The sequence below is a fragment of the Cottoperca gobio genome, chromosome 13, assembly GCF_900634415.1.
Source record: "Cottoperca gobio chromosome 13, fCotGob3.1, whole genome shotgun sequence".
In the NCBI taxonomy this organism is placed as follows: Eukaryota; Metazoa; Chordata; class Actinopteri; order Perciformes; family Bovichtidae; genus Cottoperca; species Cottoperca gobio.
The window spans coordinates 15,084,327-15,099,973 of record NC_041367.1 but is presented as its reverse complement, the minus strand read 5'-3'; the positions used below and the strand labels follow the sequence as shown (position 1 = coordinate 15,099,973).

Genomic DNA, 15,647 nt, shown 5'->3' with positions numbered 1-15,647 from the left:
GTTCTCTATTACATGTACAGCTCAAACTGTACTGCTGGGCTTGTCAGTAAATGGTTACAGATTTAATAAAACCTGAATATTTTGGGGAAAATAGGAGGAAATACTGTAAGCCTAGAGCCCAGAGGTACATAGGACTTTGCGCTCGACTAGCTCTGTCGTCCTGGTCTTAGTTACTTGCAAACTTTTAAATATAGATTGATCCGTTACGTTTCCTTGTTGGATCCATTATATGTCTAGAGAATTAAGTTAAAAAAGAAGGTTGATTAGGAAAGTGAAGCTGTTCTTTCATGTATATGATATGTGTTCAAGGAGGAGACTCTGATTAAGTTGCAAGTTGGAGGAAAAAGATTTAATTTGATAAAGGACTTTTTGAATAAGATAATTATTCAGGTTATAGTAGTATCTGAAATTGTATATATATATATATATATATATATATATATATATATATATATATATATATATATATATATATATATATATATATATATATATATATATATATATATATATATATTTATTTTTTGTATAGGACTCGTCACACTCAATTTTCTCAGTTATGATCAATTATTGAAATGTTAGAAATGGGAATATATGAAAATAATTGAAGCTGAAAATTTAAGTTTTCAGTTGAAAATTCAAAAGTAATGTTCTTTACAAGAAAAAAGAATAAAGAAAATACTACGAAAAAATAATTTAGACATGAAAAACAATTTGGTTATTTGGAGGAATATATACTTCAGATTATCATGGAGAAAACACAATACACGTGTTATGGATAAGTGTAAAAGTTGAACAATTGTATGAAATATATTTATGTAGCTATAATCAGATCAAAGTTAGATTATGGTAGTGTAGTTTATGTATCTGCATCTGGGTCCGTGCTACAAATTGAGACAGGAGAAATGCCTTTGTGTTTTAAGGAGAAAACAGCCCTTAGTCAACTATTGGATGATTTTCAGAGGTCATGGTTGTCACCAACCAAAAAGATGCTACAGGCCAGCTGGAAAAGGAAAAGAATAAGGCAAGGTTATTCGTATAGCACCTAATTTAACAACACGAGGACAGTACTTTATATAAGACAGAAAAAAATTACTAAAGAAGATTAAGTATTGGCTGAACAGGAGACACAGCAGCTAGAGATTTGGGAGAGTATGAAAATGAGTTTTTTGGTCCAATTTTGATGTGGCCTATAATCCCTGTGTGGGTAGGCCTACTATTAACTCCGTTGGATTTAGAAATACAAGAAATAAACGTGCAGATGTAGTGAGTAGTTTTTATACCTATAATAAGGAATATAAATATAAATATAAAGACTGACCAGACCCGGGCAGCAGAGGCTGGCTCTGGGGACGTGGAACGTCACCTCTCTGTGGGGGAAGGAGCCGGAACTAGTGCGGGAGGTGGAGCGCTACCAGTTGGATCTGGTGGGGCTTACCTCTACGCACAGTCTTGGCTCTGGAACCGTACTCCTGGATAGAGGTTGGACTCTATTCTTCTCCGGAGTTGCCCAAGGTGTGAGGCGTCGGGCAGGTGTGGGGATACTCACAAGCCCCCGGCTGAGCGCTGCTACGTTGGAGTTCACCCCAGTGGACGAGAGGGTCTCCTCCCTATGCCTTCGGGTTATGGGGGGGAAAACTCTGACTGTTGTTTGTGCCTATGCCCCAAACAGCAGTTCGGAGTATTCAGCCTTCTTGGAGACCCTGAATGGAGCTTCGCAGGGGACTCCAATAGGGGACTCCGTAGTCTTGCTGGGAGACTTTAACGCGCACGTGGGAAACGATGGAGACACCTGCAGAGGCTTGATTGGGAGGAACGGCATCCCTGATCTAAACCCGAACGGTCGTTTGTTGTTGGACTTCTGTGCTAGTCATGGAATGGCCATAACAAACACCATGTTCGAACATAAGGATGCTCATAAGTGTACGTGGTACCAGAGCACCATCTGGTGGTGAGTTGGATCAAGGGGTGGGGGAAGACTCTGGACAGACCTGGTAAGCCCAAACGGGTAGTACGGGTGAACTTGGAACGTCTGGAGGAAGACCCTCTCCGGGAGATCTTCAACTCACACCTCCGGCGGATCTTTTCAGACATCCCTGTGGAGGTTGGGGGCATTGTACCTGAGTGGGCAATGTTCAAAACCTCTATTGCTGAAGCTGCGGTGAGGAGCTGTGGTCTCAAGGTCTTAGGTGCCTCAAGGGGCAGTAACCCTCGAACACCGTGGTGGACCCCGGTGGTCAGGGAAGCCGTTCGACTGAAGGAGTCCTTCCGGATTATATTATCCGGGAGGACTCTGGAAACAGTTGCAGTGTACCTGACGGACTCTAAGGGCGGCAGCCTCTGCCGTGGCAGAGGCAAAGCAGCGGGTGTGGGAGAAGTTCGGAGAAGCTATGGAGAAGGATTTTCGGTCGGCACCAAGGTGCTTCTGGAAAACCGTCCGGAAACTCAGGAGGGGGAAGCGGGGAACCATCCAAGCTGTGTACAGCAAGGGTGGGACCCTGCTGACTTCGATTGAGAAGGTTATCGGGCGGTGGAAGGAGCACTTTGAGGAACTCCTGAATCCGACTAACACTCCCTCTATGATAGAGGCAGAGCTGGAAGCTGATGAGGGATCATCGTCAATTTCCCTGTTGGAAGTCACTGAGGTAGTCAAACAACTCCACAGTGGCAAAGCCGCAGGGGTTGATGAGATCCGTCCAGAAATGCTGAAGGCTTTGGATGTTGAGGGGCTGTCTTGATTGACACGCCTCGTCAACATTGCATGGAAGTCTGGGACAGTGCCTAGGGGGTTGCAGACCAGGGTGGTGGTGCCCCTATTCAAAAAAGGGGGATCAGAGAGTGTGTGCCAACTACGGGGGTATCACACTTCTCGAACCTCTGATTGAAGAGAAACAATGCGGATTCCGTCCTGGCCGTGGAACAACGGATCAACTCTTCACTCTCAGTCACTGGATCGGTTCGCAGCCGAGTGTGAAGCGGTTGGGATGAGGATCAGCACCTCAAAATCTGAGGCCATGGCTCTCAGCAGGGAACCGGTGGATTGCCTACTCCGGGTAGGGAATGAGCCCTTACCCCAAGTGAAGGAGTTCAAGTACCTCATAGTCTTGTTCGTGAGTGAGGGGACAATGGAGCGAGAGATTGGCCGGAGAATCAGAGCAGCGGGGGCGGTATTACATTCGCTTTACCGCACCGTTGTGACGAAAAGAGAGCTGAACCAGAAGGCAAAGCTCTCGATCTTCCGGGCGATCTTCGTTCCTACCCTCACCTATGGTCATGAAGGCTGGGTCATGACCGAAAGAACAAGATCATGGGTACAAGCGGCCGAAATGGGTTTTCTCAGACGGGTGGCTGGCGTCTCCCTTAGAGATAGAGTGAGATGCTCAGCCATCCGTGAGAGACTCGGAGTGGAGCCGCTGCTCTTTTGCGTTGAAAGGAGCCAGTTGAGGTGGTTCGGGCATCTAGTAAGGATGCCACCTGGCCGCCTCCCTAGGGAGGTTTTCCAGGCACGTCCAGCTGGGAAGAGACCCCGGGGAAGACCCAGGACTCGGTGGAGAGATTATATCTCCTCACTTGCCTGGGAACGCCTCGGGATCCCCCAGTTGGAGCTGGCGGATGTGGCCCGGAGAAGGGAAGTTTGGGGTTCCTTACTGGAGCTGCTGCCCCCGCGACCCGACCCCGGATAAGCGGTAGACGATGGATGGATGGATGGATGGATGGATGGATGATGGATGGATGTAGTGAGTAGTTTTTATACCTATAATAAGGAATATAAATATAAAGACTGCGTGCAGGTTTTTCCTGATAGGCAGAAAGATCCAGTAACTGATTATCAGAAATATACAAATAAAGTTCGCATTTCTTAAGTGTGTATATTGTTGGGTTGTATGGCATTTTTATGCCTTTAAAAAGGCTTGAACAAATCAAACCAAACATTGTTCTAGTCCGTAGTGACTCAGTCTCTGCTCTGTTCAGTATTAAGTCACTGGTAGATCTAGTAATCACCATGACATGATACTTTCCGCACACTGCACTGATACTTGTATGCCACTTTACCTTTAACATCCTGTTTTACTACCTGTTTATATATTATTATAATATATATATATATATATATATATATATATATATATATATATTATATATATATATATATTATTATATTATTATAATATATATATATATATATATATATATATATATATATATATATATATATATATATATTACTATTTGGAATAATGGCATACATCTACAGAGTCCGGCAACAACACTGACATAAGGAGATAAGAGGACAACATGTACATTCAATTCAAAATGACTGGGAACTGTGAAGAGAAATAGTGAAGGAAAAGGAAAGATAATAATGACAGAAAAATAATGACACTAATCTGAGCGGCACACTTCACCTCCTCCAGAAGATGGCAGTAATGCAACACTAAGGACGCCAGATACCTTTAAACCTCAAAGGAGAAGAAGAAGACGTTAATTCTGACATTAGTTTTATTAAAATATTGTCTTATGGACCGTCTGGCATCTTTTGGAAGTAAGTATTGATAGTGAAATGTAACCGCTGCAGCTTTACACTAAACATATCGCTTCTTTCTCAAGTTGTCTGTGGGTAGCCACGTTAGCTCAGCTGCAGCTAGCATTTTTCTGCTAGCGTTAGCATATAGCTAACATTTCTGGACATTTGTCAGCCTTTAATATATGTTGTGACTACAAACCGCCTATTGTGGGGTTGTTTTTGTTGGATAACTTTCAAACACGTCCTGCTATAAAGCTGACACAATTAAACCAAACGTTAGTTTAGCTTTCATAAGCAGCGTTAGCATAGCTAACAATAAGGCTACCGTTATATGCAGTGGTTTGTTTACATTAGCATCTGCTGGCTTTAACTTTAGGGCCGCTTTGAGAGACTTCTGTACCAAAAGCCTTGTCTATTTTGTAAGTGATCATTTGGCATTATAACTTATGTTAATATGATAGTTTGTCCTGTTAGTCAGTAGTGATTAAACACTAATCATGTCCATTTCAGATGATCCCTTTGATAAACCACCATGCAGAGGTTGCTCATCCTATCTCACTGAGCCTTACATCAAGTGTGCAGAATGTGGACCCTCACCTTTTTTACTCTGCCTCCAGGTGAGTGCGTGACAGATGTACACAACTGTTATAAGTGCTCTTGTTTATTCCCAGATTGAAATATAATGTTTTTATTTCAGTGTTTCACCAAAGGATTTGAATACAAGAAGCACGAGAGTGATCACAAATATGAAATCATGGTAAGTAAATTACAAAGTTGTCTCTCACACACAGACACCCCCCACACACGTAGCATTTATCCTCACTCTTTACTTTTAATACAGACATCAGACTTCCCCGTGCTGGAGTCTGGTTGGACGGCACAGGAAGAGATGACCCTGTTGGAAGCAGTCATGGACTGCGGATTTGGAAACTGGTGAGTGCTTTGTCACTTGTGGATTGTAATCTAGGTTCTTGGTCAGATGCTCTCAAAATATATCCTAATTTTTTGTTACACGTATTGGGAAAAATAAATACAATTTAAAATAGTTCATCACATAAACCCAACCACCTGCATGACATCACATCACACGATGAGTTACCACTGTTTGCTGACATGAAATGTAAAATGTTTGGTTTATTGACCTAAATGGGAATTTTGAAAATCAGGTTAATGTGCTGCTCCTGGCTGAAATTTTTTTTAAAAAATGGTTTGGGACATGAGAATTTTGGGGTATAATAAATGGTTTTAAATGTGCTTAACTTGTTACAATTTATCATGAATTGTGAGGAAATTGTTTTTTGAACAAAGCTATTTACTATAAATCAGTGTGATATGCTTTTGATTAAAACCAGGATTTCGTGAGCATAATTCTATTGTTGGAAATCTTGAGTGAAAGGTCTTTCCAGTTATTATTTAGAGGACTGAAATATGTTACAACCGCAGTGTACTGTACTGTGTTATATGTTTAGAACATTTACAGCTCAGTAGATTTAGAAATACCTTGCAAACTGTATTTCAAATATTGTTTTACTCCTAACAATTTTTATTTGTGCCATTTTCTCCTGCAGGCAGGATGTGGCCTATCAGATGCGCTCTAAAACCAAAGAGGAATGCGAGAGCCACTATATGAAGAATTTCATCAATAACCCACTCTTCTCCTCCACCTTGCTCAGCCTGCGGAAAACAAAAGACTTGCGCTTTGCAGAGGGCGCTATTCCTTTCAAACGTCAGTATCCACATTATCTGCCTTCTTCATTGACGCAACAAAATCAGTATTTAGTTATTCTGTTCTCGCATCTCCACACAAGTTAATCAACAGACATTTAATATAAATTGGATTAGTTATGCGGTTCCACCTCCCAGTCATGAGCCTTGACTGCTTTATTATGAAAAAGTATTCAGATAAAGTTTTGAAAGTGATAGTAGCGTTGATTATGGGCCTTTAGAGCCGCCAGAAGAAAGATTTACATCAATAAGCTAAAGTGTGATAAAGCTTGAAGCCTGAAAACCACTGACCAGTTGGACAGAAGCAGTTTGTGAGTCAGGAACTTGTCTCCGTTTATAGTAAGCTTCTGGTCTCCATCTGTCGCAGTGCTTGAGAGCTCGCCAAACATTTCACTGCGATGGTCACGCAACTCTTTCTGAGATTTATATTTAAGTATTGGAAAACCAAATCTTGAAACCTTTTGCAGGGGCGCTCTTTTCTTTTCTTCATGCACAATACAACATTTCTCAAAGTATATTGTGCATATACTGTATTTCTCTGATATTACAGCCACCGATGATCCCCCTCGGCCCACATTTGACTCTGTCCTGTCTCGAGATATGGCTGGATACATGCCTGCCAGAGCAGACTTCATGGAGGTAAGGGGATGTGTTCTGTGCTTCATCATCTGTGTGCTAACATAACCTGTCGACATGAATAAACAAAGGAAATGGCCACTCATTATTGAATGTTATTAAAACACTTAGACTTATGCCCTTATTGTTGTGTCCCATTGTTTGCTTTCACTCATGAATTGTTTTCTAATTTGAGCATTTATCTGAGATTGTTACATGTACATTTTACTGTCCTGATAGGAGTTCGACAACTATGCAGAGTGGGATTTGAAAGACATCGACTTTGTGGATGATGATTCAGACATCCTACGTGGTGGGTAGAATCTTAATTTTAATAACTTTTCATTGACAAAATGCAAGATAGTGATGTGAACAACAACATTTTACTCATTTGTATTGTTCTATTTCAGCACTCAAGCTTTCTGTTGTTGATATATATCATTCAAGACTAAAAGAGAGACAGCGGAGGAAAAAGTAAGTCCTTTTTTTCTCTCCATTAAATCATTAAACCTAAATTTCCCTCGGGATGAGTAAAGTATCTATCTATGAATGAACAGTATTGATGAATTTGGCATCTTGTAATGACCCCCGTCTGTCAGTAGATGGCACTATAAGCTTCTGCATTGACCTTTTGGAGCCTCATTTCCTACAGATACTTGTTATGCTTTCAGGTTGAATGAATGCATTTCATACTGAATTTAAATTTAAAAGCATTTTGAAACCCCTGTCTGTTCCTTCTTAATGATGAATTCAAATGCTAATATATCTAGACTAAACTGTATTATTGTTTTGTTATAAGCACATTAACAACACAAGTCCGGGGAGACTGGGACTGTTCAGCAGAGTGATTATAATTGCATATTTAAGCCTTTTTTTAGGCTCTCATTACAAGCGACAGGGAGTCATTGAGGTGCAACATACATCTGCGACCACAACCTTGAATTTAGTTGGAAATGGGGAAAATGTGCCAGTGAATGCTGCACATGCCAAACTGTGACATTTTGCCCAGTTTTAGGCGGGTAAAGGCGGCGTCCTCACTGCATTTTGGAAAACATTTTCTGCTTTTGGATTTCACAAAAAAAAAAAAAAACTGTTAATATCAAATCAAAATATTGGTGACTTTAAAGGACATGTTGTTGCTCTAATGTAAATTTGACTTTGGAGCTGAAACAATTCGTTGATTTAAAGGAAAATAATCAACAATTTTGATAGTCAACTAAATGTCAATCACATGTATTATTTATTTAACCCTTTACAGTTTAACGACACCACAAACTACATCCTCCAAAATGATCATACAGTTAAACCAACACCTCTTTCAAAAACTGAACATTATAACCTTCATGAAGGTAGGATATTATTGAAGGACTGTTGCAATAGGGTTTGCTAAGTGTACCTAATACAGTTTCTACTGTGTGTACTTGACTGTTGGTCAAACAAAACGAGCAGCTTGAAGAGCAGGAATGAAAGTAATAGATAGTTGCAGATCTTTTTGCCATGTTCATTTTTCTCTAAATTAAATTATTTGCATTTGAAGTTAGTCAATTAGTTCTCTTTCTAGAGAATCTCCTCCACCTTCAGCCTGTCAGCTGTCATCCTTGGACATCCACAGTCAATCCTCGCTGTAATGGATCTATCCCTAAATCAACTTAAACAAGTTTGTGCTCCCCGAGCATGGTGGAATGGCTTGTCTGACTCGGGAGGCATGTGTGTTTCCTAGTGTCCTCTTTCCATGGTCCTTGTTGTATCTCTGCTAACTCTCTGCTAGGTTGTCAGAGAGGCTTCCAGGCCAATGATAAGTGCCTAGACCCTGACCTCTGACCCCTGAACCTCAGATTACACTTTTTAAGGAAGCCCACTACGGAACTTTCAAGCAATTTGACTTTAACACATTTCTCCGAGCTGCTGTGTGCAAGACAGATATGTGGGTACAGTATATATTATTATATATATTGGGTTTTCAATGCCATGATGACTTTATAGACTGTGCCAGCCAAGATAATTGCATATGGGTGAATGCCAGGTTGAATGTTGCGGAGACAAAGCAATCAGAATATTCATTTGCATAGTAATAAATCTGCATCTCCATTTCTTTCAGGGTAATCAGAGACCACGGACTGATCAACCTGCGTAAATTCCAGAGTAAGTGCTCTTGTGAAACTCACCCGGGCTCGGCTGCGACAGTATTCATAGCAACTCAGGGAGGCATCTGATATCCAGCAGCTAAATTGCTGCTGAGGAGTTTCTATGGATGCATACCAACAACTTTAGTGTAATAACCGCCGTTAACCTCTGTGGCCCCTCGGGTAGCTGAAGTGTGCCAATGGACGGTGCTTGTGTTTACGATCAAGACTGCAAATAGTCTGTAGACTGGAGTGTGCCACGGCATAATTGCTTGACTGCAAATAGCTCCCCATGTGATGAGTACTGCTGCCATAATGACTGAAATGCAGGGGGCTTGGTTTATTGATCCACCTGTCACAGGTTAGATTTCAGCGAGCTCTAAAATGTTATTTTCTGCATCTCTGGGGTTTGTGCATTAGAGGTCAGACAGACGACGAGGTGCGGTATTTTTTTCTTTTTGACTACGTCTGACCACCCAGCCCATCGTTTTATCTCCACGTGTTGCTCTGTGAAATTGGCTGCGGTTCGGGAGTTGAAGAGTTCTCCCTTCATGTTTTATTTATGCATCCTCAAGCCTGCAGTTAGCCCTCCTCCCTGTTTTTTCCTCCCTCCATTCCCTTATCGCCCCAGTCTTTCTAGACAAAAGGGAACTCAGAGTAGCTGTAGAGCTGCAGACTGGTTGTCATGGAGACTGTCAAAGACCGTGTGTCTCTACGGTGAGTGTACGTGTGTGCGTGTGTTCATGTGTGTGTCACATGCAATAATGGAGGCAGTATCCGAGCCCGGGAGGCTCACAGTATCATGTCTCAGTAAGTGCAGGAGGCAGATTGACCAGTGTGGTTGTTTTAGGGCAGCAGGTTGTCTGAAGGCTTGTTACATTAAATGATTCAAGTCTGTTGTTTTGTTTGCGGTCAGGGATTGTGTGTAAGCACACATAAGTCCAGTGTCTCCTTAGAGACCGCATTGTTCTGTGAGTCCACTGTTTTATTTAAGAGCATGACTTCATGTGTTTAGCATGAGATGGCAGCTGCTCATTAGCGCTCACATGCAGGAGCCTGATGAAGGAACTTGACTCACACACACACACACACACACACACACACTTCTCACTTCTCACACCCACACAATAGCTTTCCTCTCTGGCTTTGACACTTGTCTGTTACTCAGCAACACGGGCGATGCTTTGAGGCAAACATAACAAGCTCTTCAGAGTGAGCTAAGTGGTGGTGAATACACGTCTGTGGAGCGAATCTAAGAGCCTGGTGGAAGAGCACAACAAGAAAAACACCAGGTTTAGTAAAAGGAAGAAAAATTAATTGAAAAACAAAACTACATTTAGAACACGTGGCTCTTTAACACTTTTGATAAAATGGCTGCAATAAGCAATAAAACGTGAATCTTTGGGCCTATTTTGGATGTTGGATAACATGTAAAACATCGATGATTAGATGTCAAAGTGAACCATTACCCATAAGCCCCACAGAGGCAAACAGCAGTGTTTTTTAAAGAGATGTTTTTCTGTATCAATGTTCAATAATTGTTCAGGATGAAATCAGAGTACTCCGTCAGTAGAGCAAAATAAAGACATGCGAGAATTTAAGAATACGATTAGAAACTTAAGGTTAAGTCTAAAGAGTGTAATAAAAACAAATGTATGTGTTATATATGTGCCCCGTGTGTTGCCAGCAGTCTGTTCGCTGACCAACAGCTAAAGCTAGCACGCAGTAAATAGACTCCTCTTTTTCTACTGATGTGTAAAAGTATTTAAGGGAGTTGATTTTTCACTCATTTCACTTCTTCTCTCTCTTTTAGTGCTGGAGCGATGTTACCCAAAGGAGGTGCAGGAGCTGTACGATGTCATGAGGCGATTTGCCAGAGTGGTCGGGCCGATTGAACATGACAAATTCGTCGAAAGTCACGCACGTTAGTATCTGACTTTGAGAATCAGTCACAGAGAACTCATTAAACCAGTTCTTGCCAACTGCCTCAACATTACTACATTATTGTGGCTTTAAAGGATGTTATTTAGATTTGTGGTAATGTAAGTTTATGTACAAATTGGTGACAAATTAAAGGATAAACCAACATGAAGTTTCTCAGTTAGATGTTGTTCCACCATGAGCCTCCAGAACATCTTCAATGCTCCTTGTTGTAGATTCTCCCAGTTTCTGAAACTCATTTTTAATAGTGGTATCAATCTTTTTATGTAACTCTGTCAGTAAGCGATTATGTGTGTTTCCTTTTTAAGTGTGTCTATATTGGTCAACAACATACACACTGCATTAATGGCTTATATGAACTCCTTAGTTGTAAAGGATGTCTATTCATTGTGATGAAGTGCTGAGACTTGAGCGATGGCGCAGAGACAGTACAGGTGGCTGTCTTCGTAACAGTATGTTCTGATTTTCCATCATCTCCTTTTCCTTCCAGTGGAGTTTGATCTGAGGAGAGAGATCCGCAGGCTGCAGGAGTACAGAAAGGCAGGAATCAAGTCTTTCTGCAGTGAGTCCGGTTTGACCTTTTCTCTCCTGTGTTCAACAATAACAACATAAAAGCATGCCTAAGCAGGAAACATGTATTTATATTCAGATTTGTGCTGAAGTCCTTAATTTGAATTGTTTAAATTGTTATTCGCAGCAGCAGCACGGTGTATAATTTTAGGGAATTATAATGTTTGGCTAGTTTATTGATGCATGGCACACAAAGGAACTGAATATTTGATTGAGTTTCTATATCAGCTTCACTTGGAATGATTCCAAATTTCCAAAATTATTAAAACACTTAAATATTCCCTTTTGCTATAACAATTATTTCAGTAAATTAAGCCTTACTAATTCATTAAAAACAAAGACGCTTCAGCTGGAAACTGCATATTAACACTTTCAGAATATTATGCCGCATTTCCGCGGCGTGGTACGGTTTCCTTTTGGTTTTCCATGAGCAAAAGTTGTCTATAGTACCTGGTATTTGGTCACTATGGCAATATGGGGCATCCAGCACAAACGTGTGATTTTTAAATAGCAATTATTTTATTCACTCAACACAGATTTTTTAAAATAGCAGCCTGCAAAACTATGCTAGTGTACACGACGGCGTAGTGTCACATTTAAGATGTTGATCACGGCAGTTTCACGCAGCATCAGGCGGCAGCCCTCGAGTGGGTTTTACCTGCAGTGGAAACCGAAAGGTACCAAAAGTGAGTCGAGTCAAGCCGAACCATGCAGTGGAAATGAAGCATTAGTCACTACCCTGAACCAATTTGACACAACATACTTCTGTATGTATGTATGTATAATTCTGTTCTTGTGATGTCTCTGCTCACCTCTCTGTGTAACCAACTCTCAGGCGCCAAGGTGTATGAGCGGGCGAAGCGAATGCGAGAGGAGGAGCGGAGGAAGCGGACCATGTTGTGTGACGTGTTGCAGTACATCCAGGATGGCAGAGCCTGCCAGCAGTGGCTCAGCAAACAAGCAGCAATGTGAGACTTCCTGCTTATTATCCAGTGTGTAATAGAAGGTGTGGTGAAGTTGACGCTGACCTCCTTCATTACACTCGGCACCAGACGTGCTGAGACGAATAAAGTATTTTATTTTATCCAATGTATTTTCTTTGAGTTGTATCAAATTTCCTCTAATTAGTCCACTTCCACAAATCTTTAATGCGATGACTCATGTTTTTTGGATGACGATGCAAGTGAGTGTAGGCCCAGAGCAAAGCCCAGAAATGCTGTGTGTATAAATAACCTTGTAGAGATGCTTACACTTTTCTTTCTCATTACAGAGATGCTGGCATCACTCCAGCTGTCACAACAATCACAGTGTCAGGTACAAAGCTTCTCTCCACCCTTCCCTCTGTACTCCCTCCTCTCTGTCACCTTGGCATGGCCCTAGGCACAGACGCTCCTCCAGAAATACACTTGAGAAACAGGCCCCTGCATGCATCTCGCTGTTTTACCCTTTAAATTAGCTGCCTTTCCTTAACCCTGTAGAGCACAAATGTGACGCACACTCCCAACTGGCTATATTTACGCAATTTGCACATGATACATTTTTGTTCTCCTCCCAGCAAAGGAATTAACTGCCTTTTGTCGGCCTGGTATTTGCAGTGTAGACCAACACCAGGGTGCTGCAAGTCTGTTTGATTGTTGTTGAATTTCTGTTCCCCAGCAACAGGTAGGCGGAGCGCCCCTCCTCTCAACCTGACTGGGCTGCCGGGGACAGAGAAACTCAACGAGCGGGAAAAAGAGGTACAGCTCTCTCTGATCTATGTCTAAATGGTCATGTGGTATGCTTCCAATGCAGTAGGTTGCAAAACATGTATCAGCTGGACGCAATCTGATGCGAGCTTAAGAAATGTATCCCATATGCATTCAAGGGAAGATCAAGTAATGATAGGCGGAGACATGTTAACAGTTTTTATGTATTCCGCTGGTTTAACTAAGGTCACAGTCAAATATCTGCCGCAAACGCAGGTGTAAAAATAGGGCAGGTGGGATTTCCACAGTGAGAGAGTTGCACTGTATCAGGTATCCAACAACAGTCATGCTACTGGTTCTATGAGGCTGTACTTTGGCACAATCAGTATGCAAAACATGCTGATCTGTAACAGGTGTAATGTTTACCATGTTCATCATCTTAGTTTAGCATGCTAACATTTGCAGATCAGGAATTAGACTATAACAAATGTTGACCTGCTGGTGGTGCTAAATGAAAATCAGAGGATCACGAAAGGTTTGTAGCAATGACTCTCTGGGGATCATGAATATCAATACAAAACTTCATGACGATCCATCCAATAATTGTTGAGTTTCTTGACCGGCCGACATTGACACCTCCACACAGCTGGCCTTGCTGCATAAAGGGACCGGTTGTCTGATTCAGAAAGTTGCAACAAGTAGTGGACTCCCTAACCTCTACCAAGGTTTCAGACCCTGTTAGATGATTTGACCATCTCTCTGTTTGAAGCATACTGAGGCCTTAAATAAGACATTGTATATGTTTTTAAACATATCTTACTAACCCTTGTATTTGTTTTGTGCTTGTAGTTATGCCAGGTGGTGCGGTTGGTGCCGGGGGCCTACCTGGAATATAAGCAGGCCTTGCTGAATGAGTGCAGACGGCAGGGTGGGCTGCGGCTGGCACAGGCCCGAGCGCTGATCAAGATCGATGTCAACAAGACACGCAAAATCTATGATTTTCTAATCAAGGAGGGCTACATCACTAAGGCCTAGGAGCCTTTGATTTGACCACAAAGGAGATTGGATTGTGGTCAGTGTTTTTTTTCTAACCGTAATCGTAAGCCTGTGTTTTGTCAGAGGTTCAGATTGTTGCTGCTCCTTTGAAATTTTGTAACATTTGTAAGGTGTGCTTGTGTTTCTGAGTCTAAAATGTATTAAAATGGGAAATCCCTTTGTATAACTCTCTGTCAGAAGAACAGGGGCTCATACTAAAATGAGAATGTATTTATTTCTCCTGTCATGTTTATGAAAAAAACAATTTGATGTGTATGTTATTATTTTAGCTTAACTGAACAGGCCCTACTTGAACTGAAGTGTCTGGTAAACCTTTATTTTACAGGTCCCGTTCTCTGTGATTTACTTCAAATGAACTGATATGTAACTGTTTGGCACATTTTGAAATGTGTAATTTTGCACAAATTAAAAGGGTAACGGACACAGTGTTGTAATTCATTTATTCCAGTTAATAAATAGTCTAACCAGATACGTTTTTAGTCAGTGCTCAGCTGAACAAGCACAAATGTGGAATTTGTCTGCAGGCAACAATTCAACATATACAGTGGATAACGTTTCTAATAATACATTATTATTTAGAGGAGTTTAAATGCAACAGTTATTTCAAGAAAACTTCTCTGTAAATCAACAAATGCTCGTAAACTCAACTAATTAAACTCTTAATTACTAAAAACATCTTTGTATACATGTACAATAATGTCAGTAGAGCCAAAACAAGAAACTCTGCAGCTCTAACATCAGTTTCTAACCAATAACTAGTTGTATAAATTAAATGATCATAGATTCCATAGATCATGTTTCCAGATGAATGATCATTTACAGTGTTAAATGTGACCTGTGCTGAGCTCATAGTTTTGGCAGCATTTTTGAATGATGTTCCACAGTGACACGACAGTTTGTGTCATCAGTGACCCGATCTTTTCTGTCTCCATCCGTGGACGTGTTTGTCCGGTGTGTCGTGGGAGAATTGTGATCAATGTGCACCTGCAGGAGGCCACCAGCCTCTGACAGGCTTATCTGAGCAGAGAGCAGCCGCCGCATCAACCCCAGCTAACAGCCTGATTATAACGGCAGATTCAACCTTTGACGATAAGGGCGAGACGACTGTGGAGGAACGTCTGAGCTGAAATACTGAAATGCAGGGATGGGATCTTTAAGAGGATGCGAAGAAGAAGAAATTGTTTTGGTTTTCTTATTGTTTTTTTTACACCTCCTTGTTTCTTATCAAATCGAGGCCCCACAACAAACGAGAAGCAGCAGAGTTAAATTACTTCTTTCACTTCTGCTCATTTCACAGGATACAGTTTGACGTCTTTACCCGAGACTCGGCTCCAGCCAGCCGCAACAACCGAGGCTTTGATCTATCCTCTCTCCCTTTTTATTTTCTGTTTAAAGCTTTCATGGCTG

The 15,647-nt window shown here is 41.4% G+C and overlaps 1 protein-coding gene across 2 annotated transcripts; it reads left to right on the top strand.

Annotated features, from left to right (window-relative positions):
- The first annotated feature begins 4,406 nt into the window (after positions 1-4,406).
- On the top strand, positions 4,407-14,663 carry tada2a (transcriptional adaptor 2A). Of its 2 annotated transcripts, none has more exons than XM_029447095.1 (15): positions 4,407-4,543; positions 5,036-5,142; positions 5,223-5,282; positions 5,367-5,458; positions 6,094-6,251; positions 6,801-6,889; positions 7,106-7,178; positions 7,276-7,339; positions 8,964-9,007; positions 10,802-10,912; positions 11,420-11,491; positions 12,335-12,467; positions 12,770-12,813; positions 13,156-13,235; positions 14,034-14,663. In XM_029447095.1, the coding sequence occupies exons 1-15, from the start codon at positions 4,519-4,521 to the stop codon at positions 14,217-14,219; spliced, it is 1,338 nt and encodes a 445-aa protein (XP_029302955.1). In that variant the 5' UTR covers positions 4,407-4,518; the 3' UTR covers positions 14,220-14,663. The 2 variants fall into 2 exon arrangements, with proteins under 2 accessions (XP_029302955.1, XP_029302956.1); XM_029447096.1 differs by lacking the exon at positions 4,407-4,543 and adding an exon at positions 4,700-4,944.
- Positions 14,664-15,647: the final 984 nt, after the last annotated feature.

Coding starts and splice junctions, on each gene's coding strand:
- tada2a (XM_029447095.1), top strand. CDS start 4,519: ATGGACCGTCTGGCATCTTTTGGAA. Junction 4,544..5,035: donor CCGTCTGGCATCTTTTGGAA/GTAAGTATTGAT, acceptor TGTCCATTTCAG/ATGATCCCTTTGATAAACCA. Junction 7,179..7,275: donor TGATTCAGACATCCTACGTG/GTGGGTAGAATC, acceptor GTTCTATTTCAG/CACTCAAGCTTTCTGTTGTT.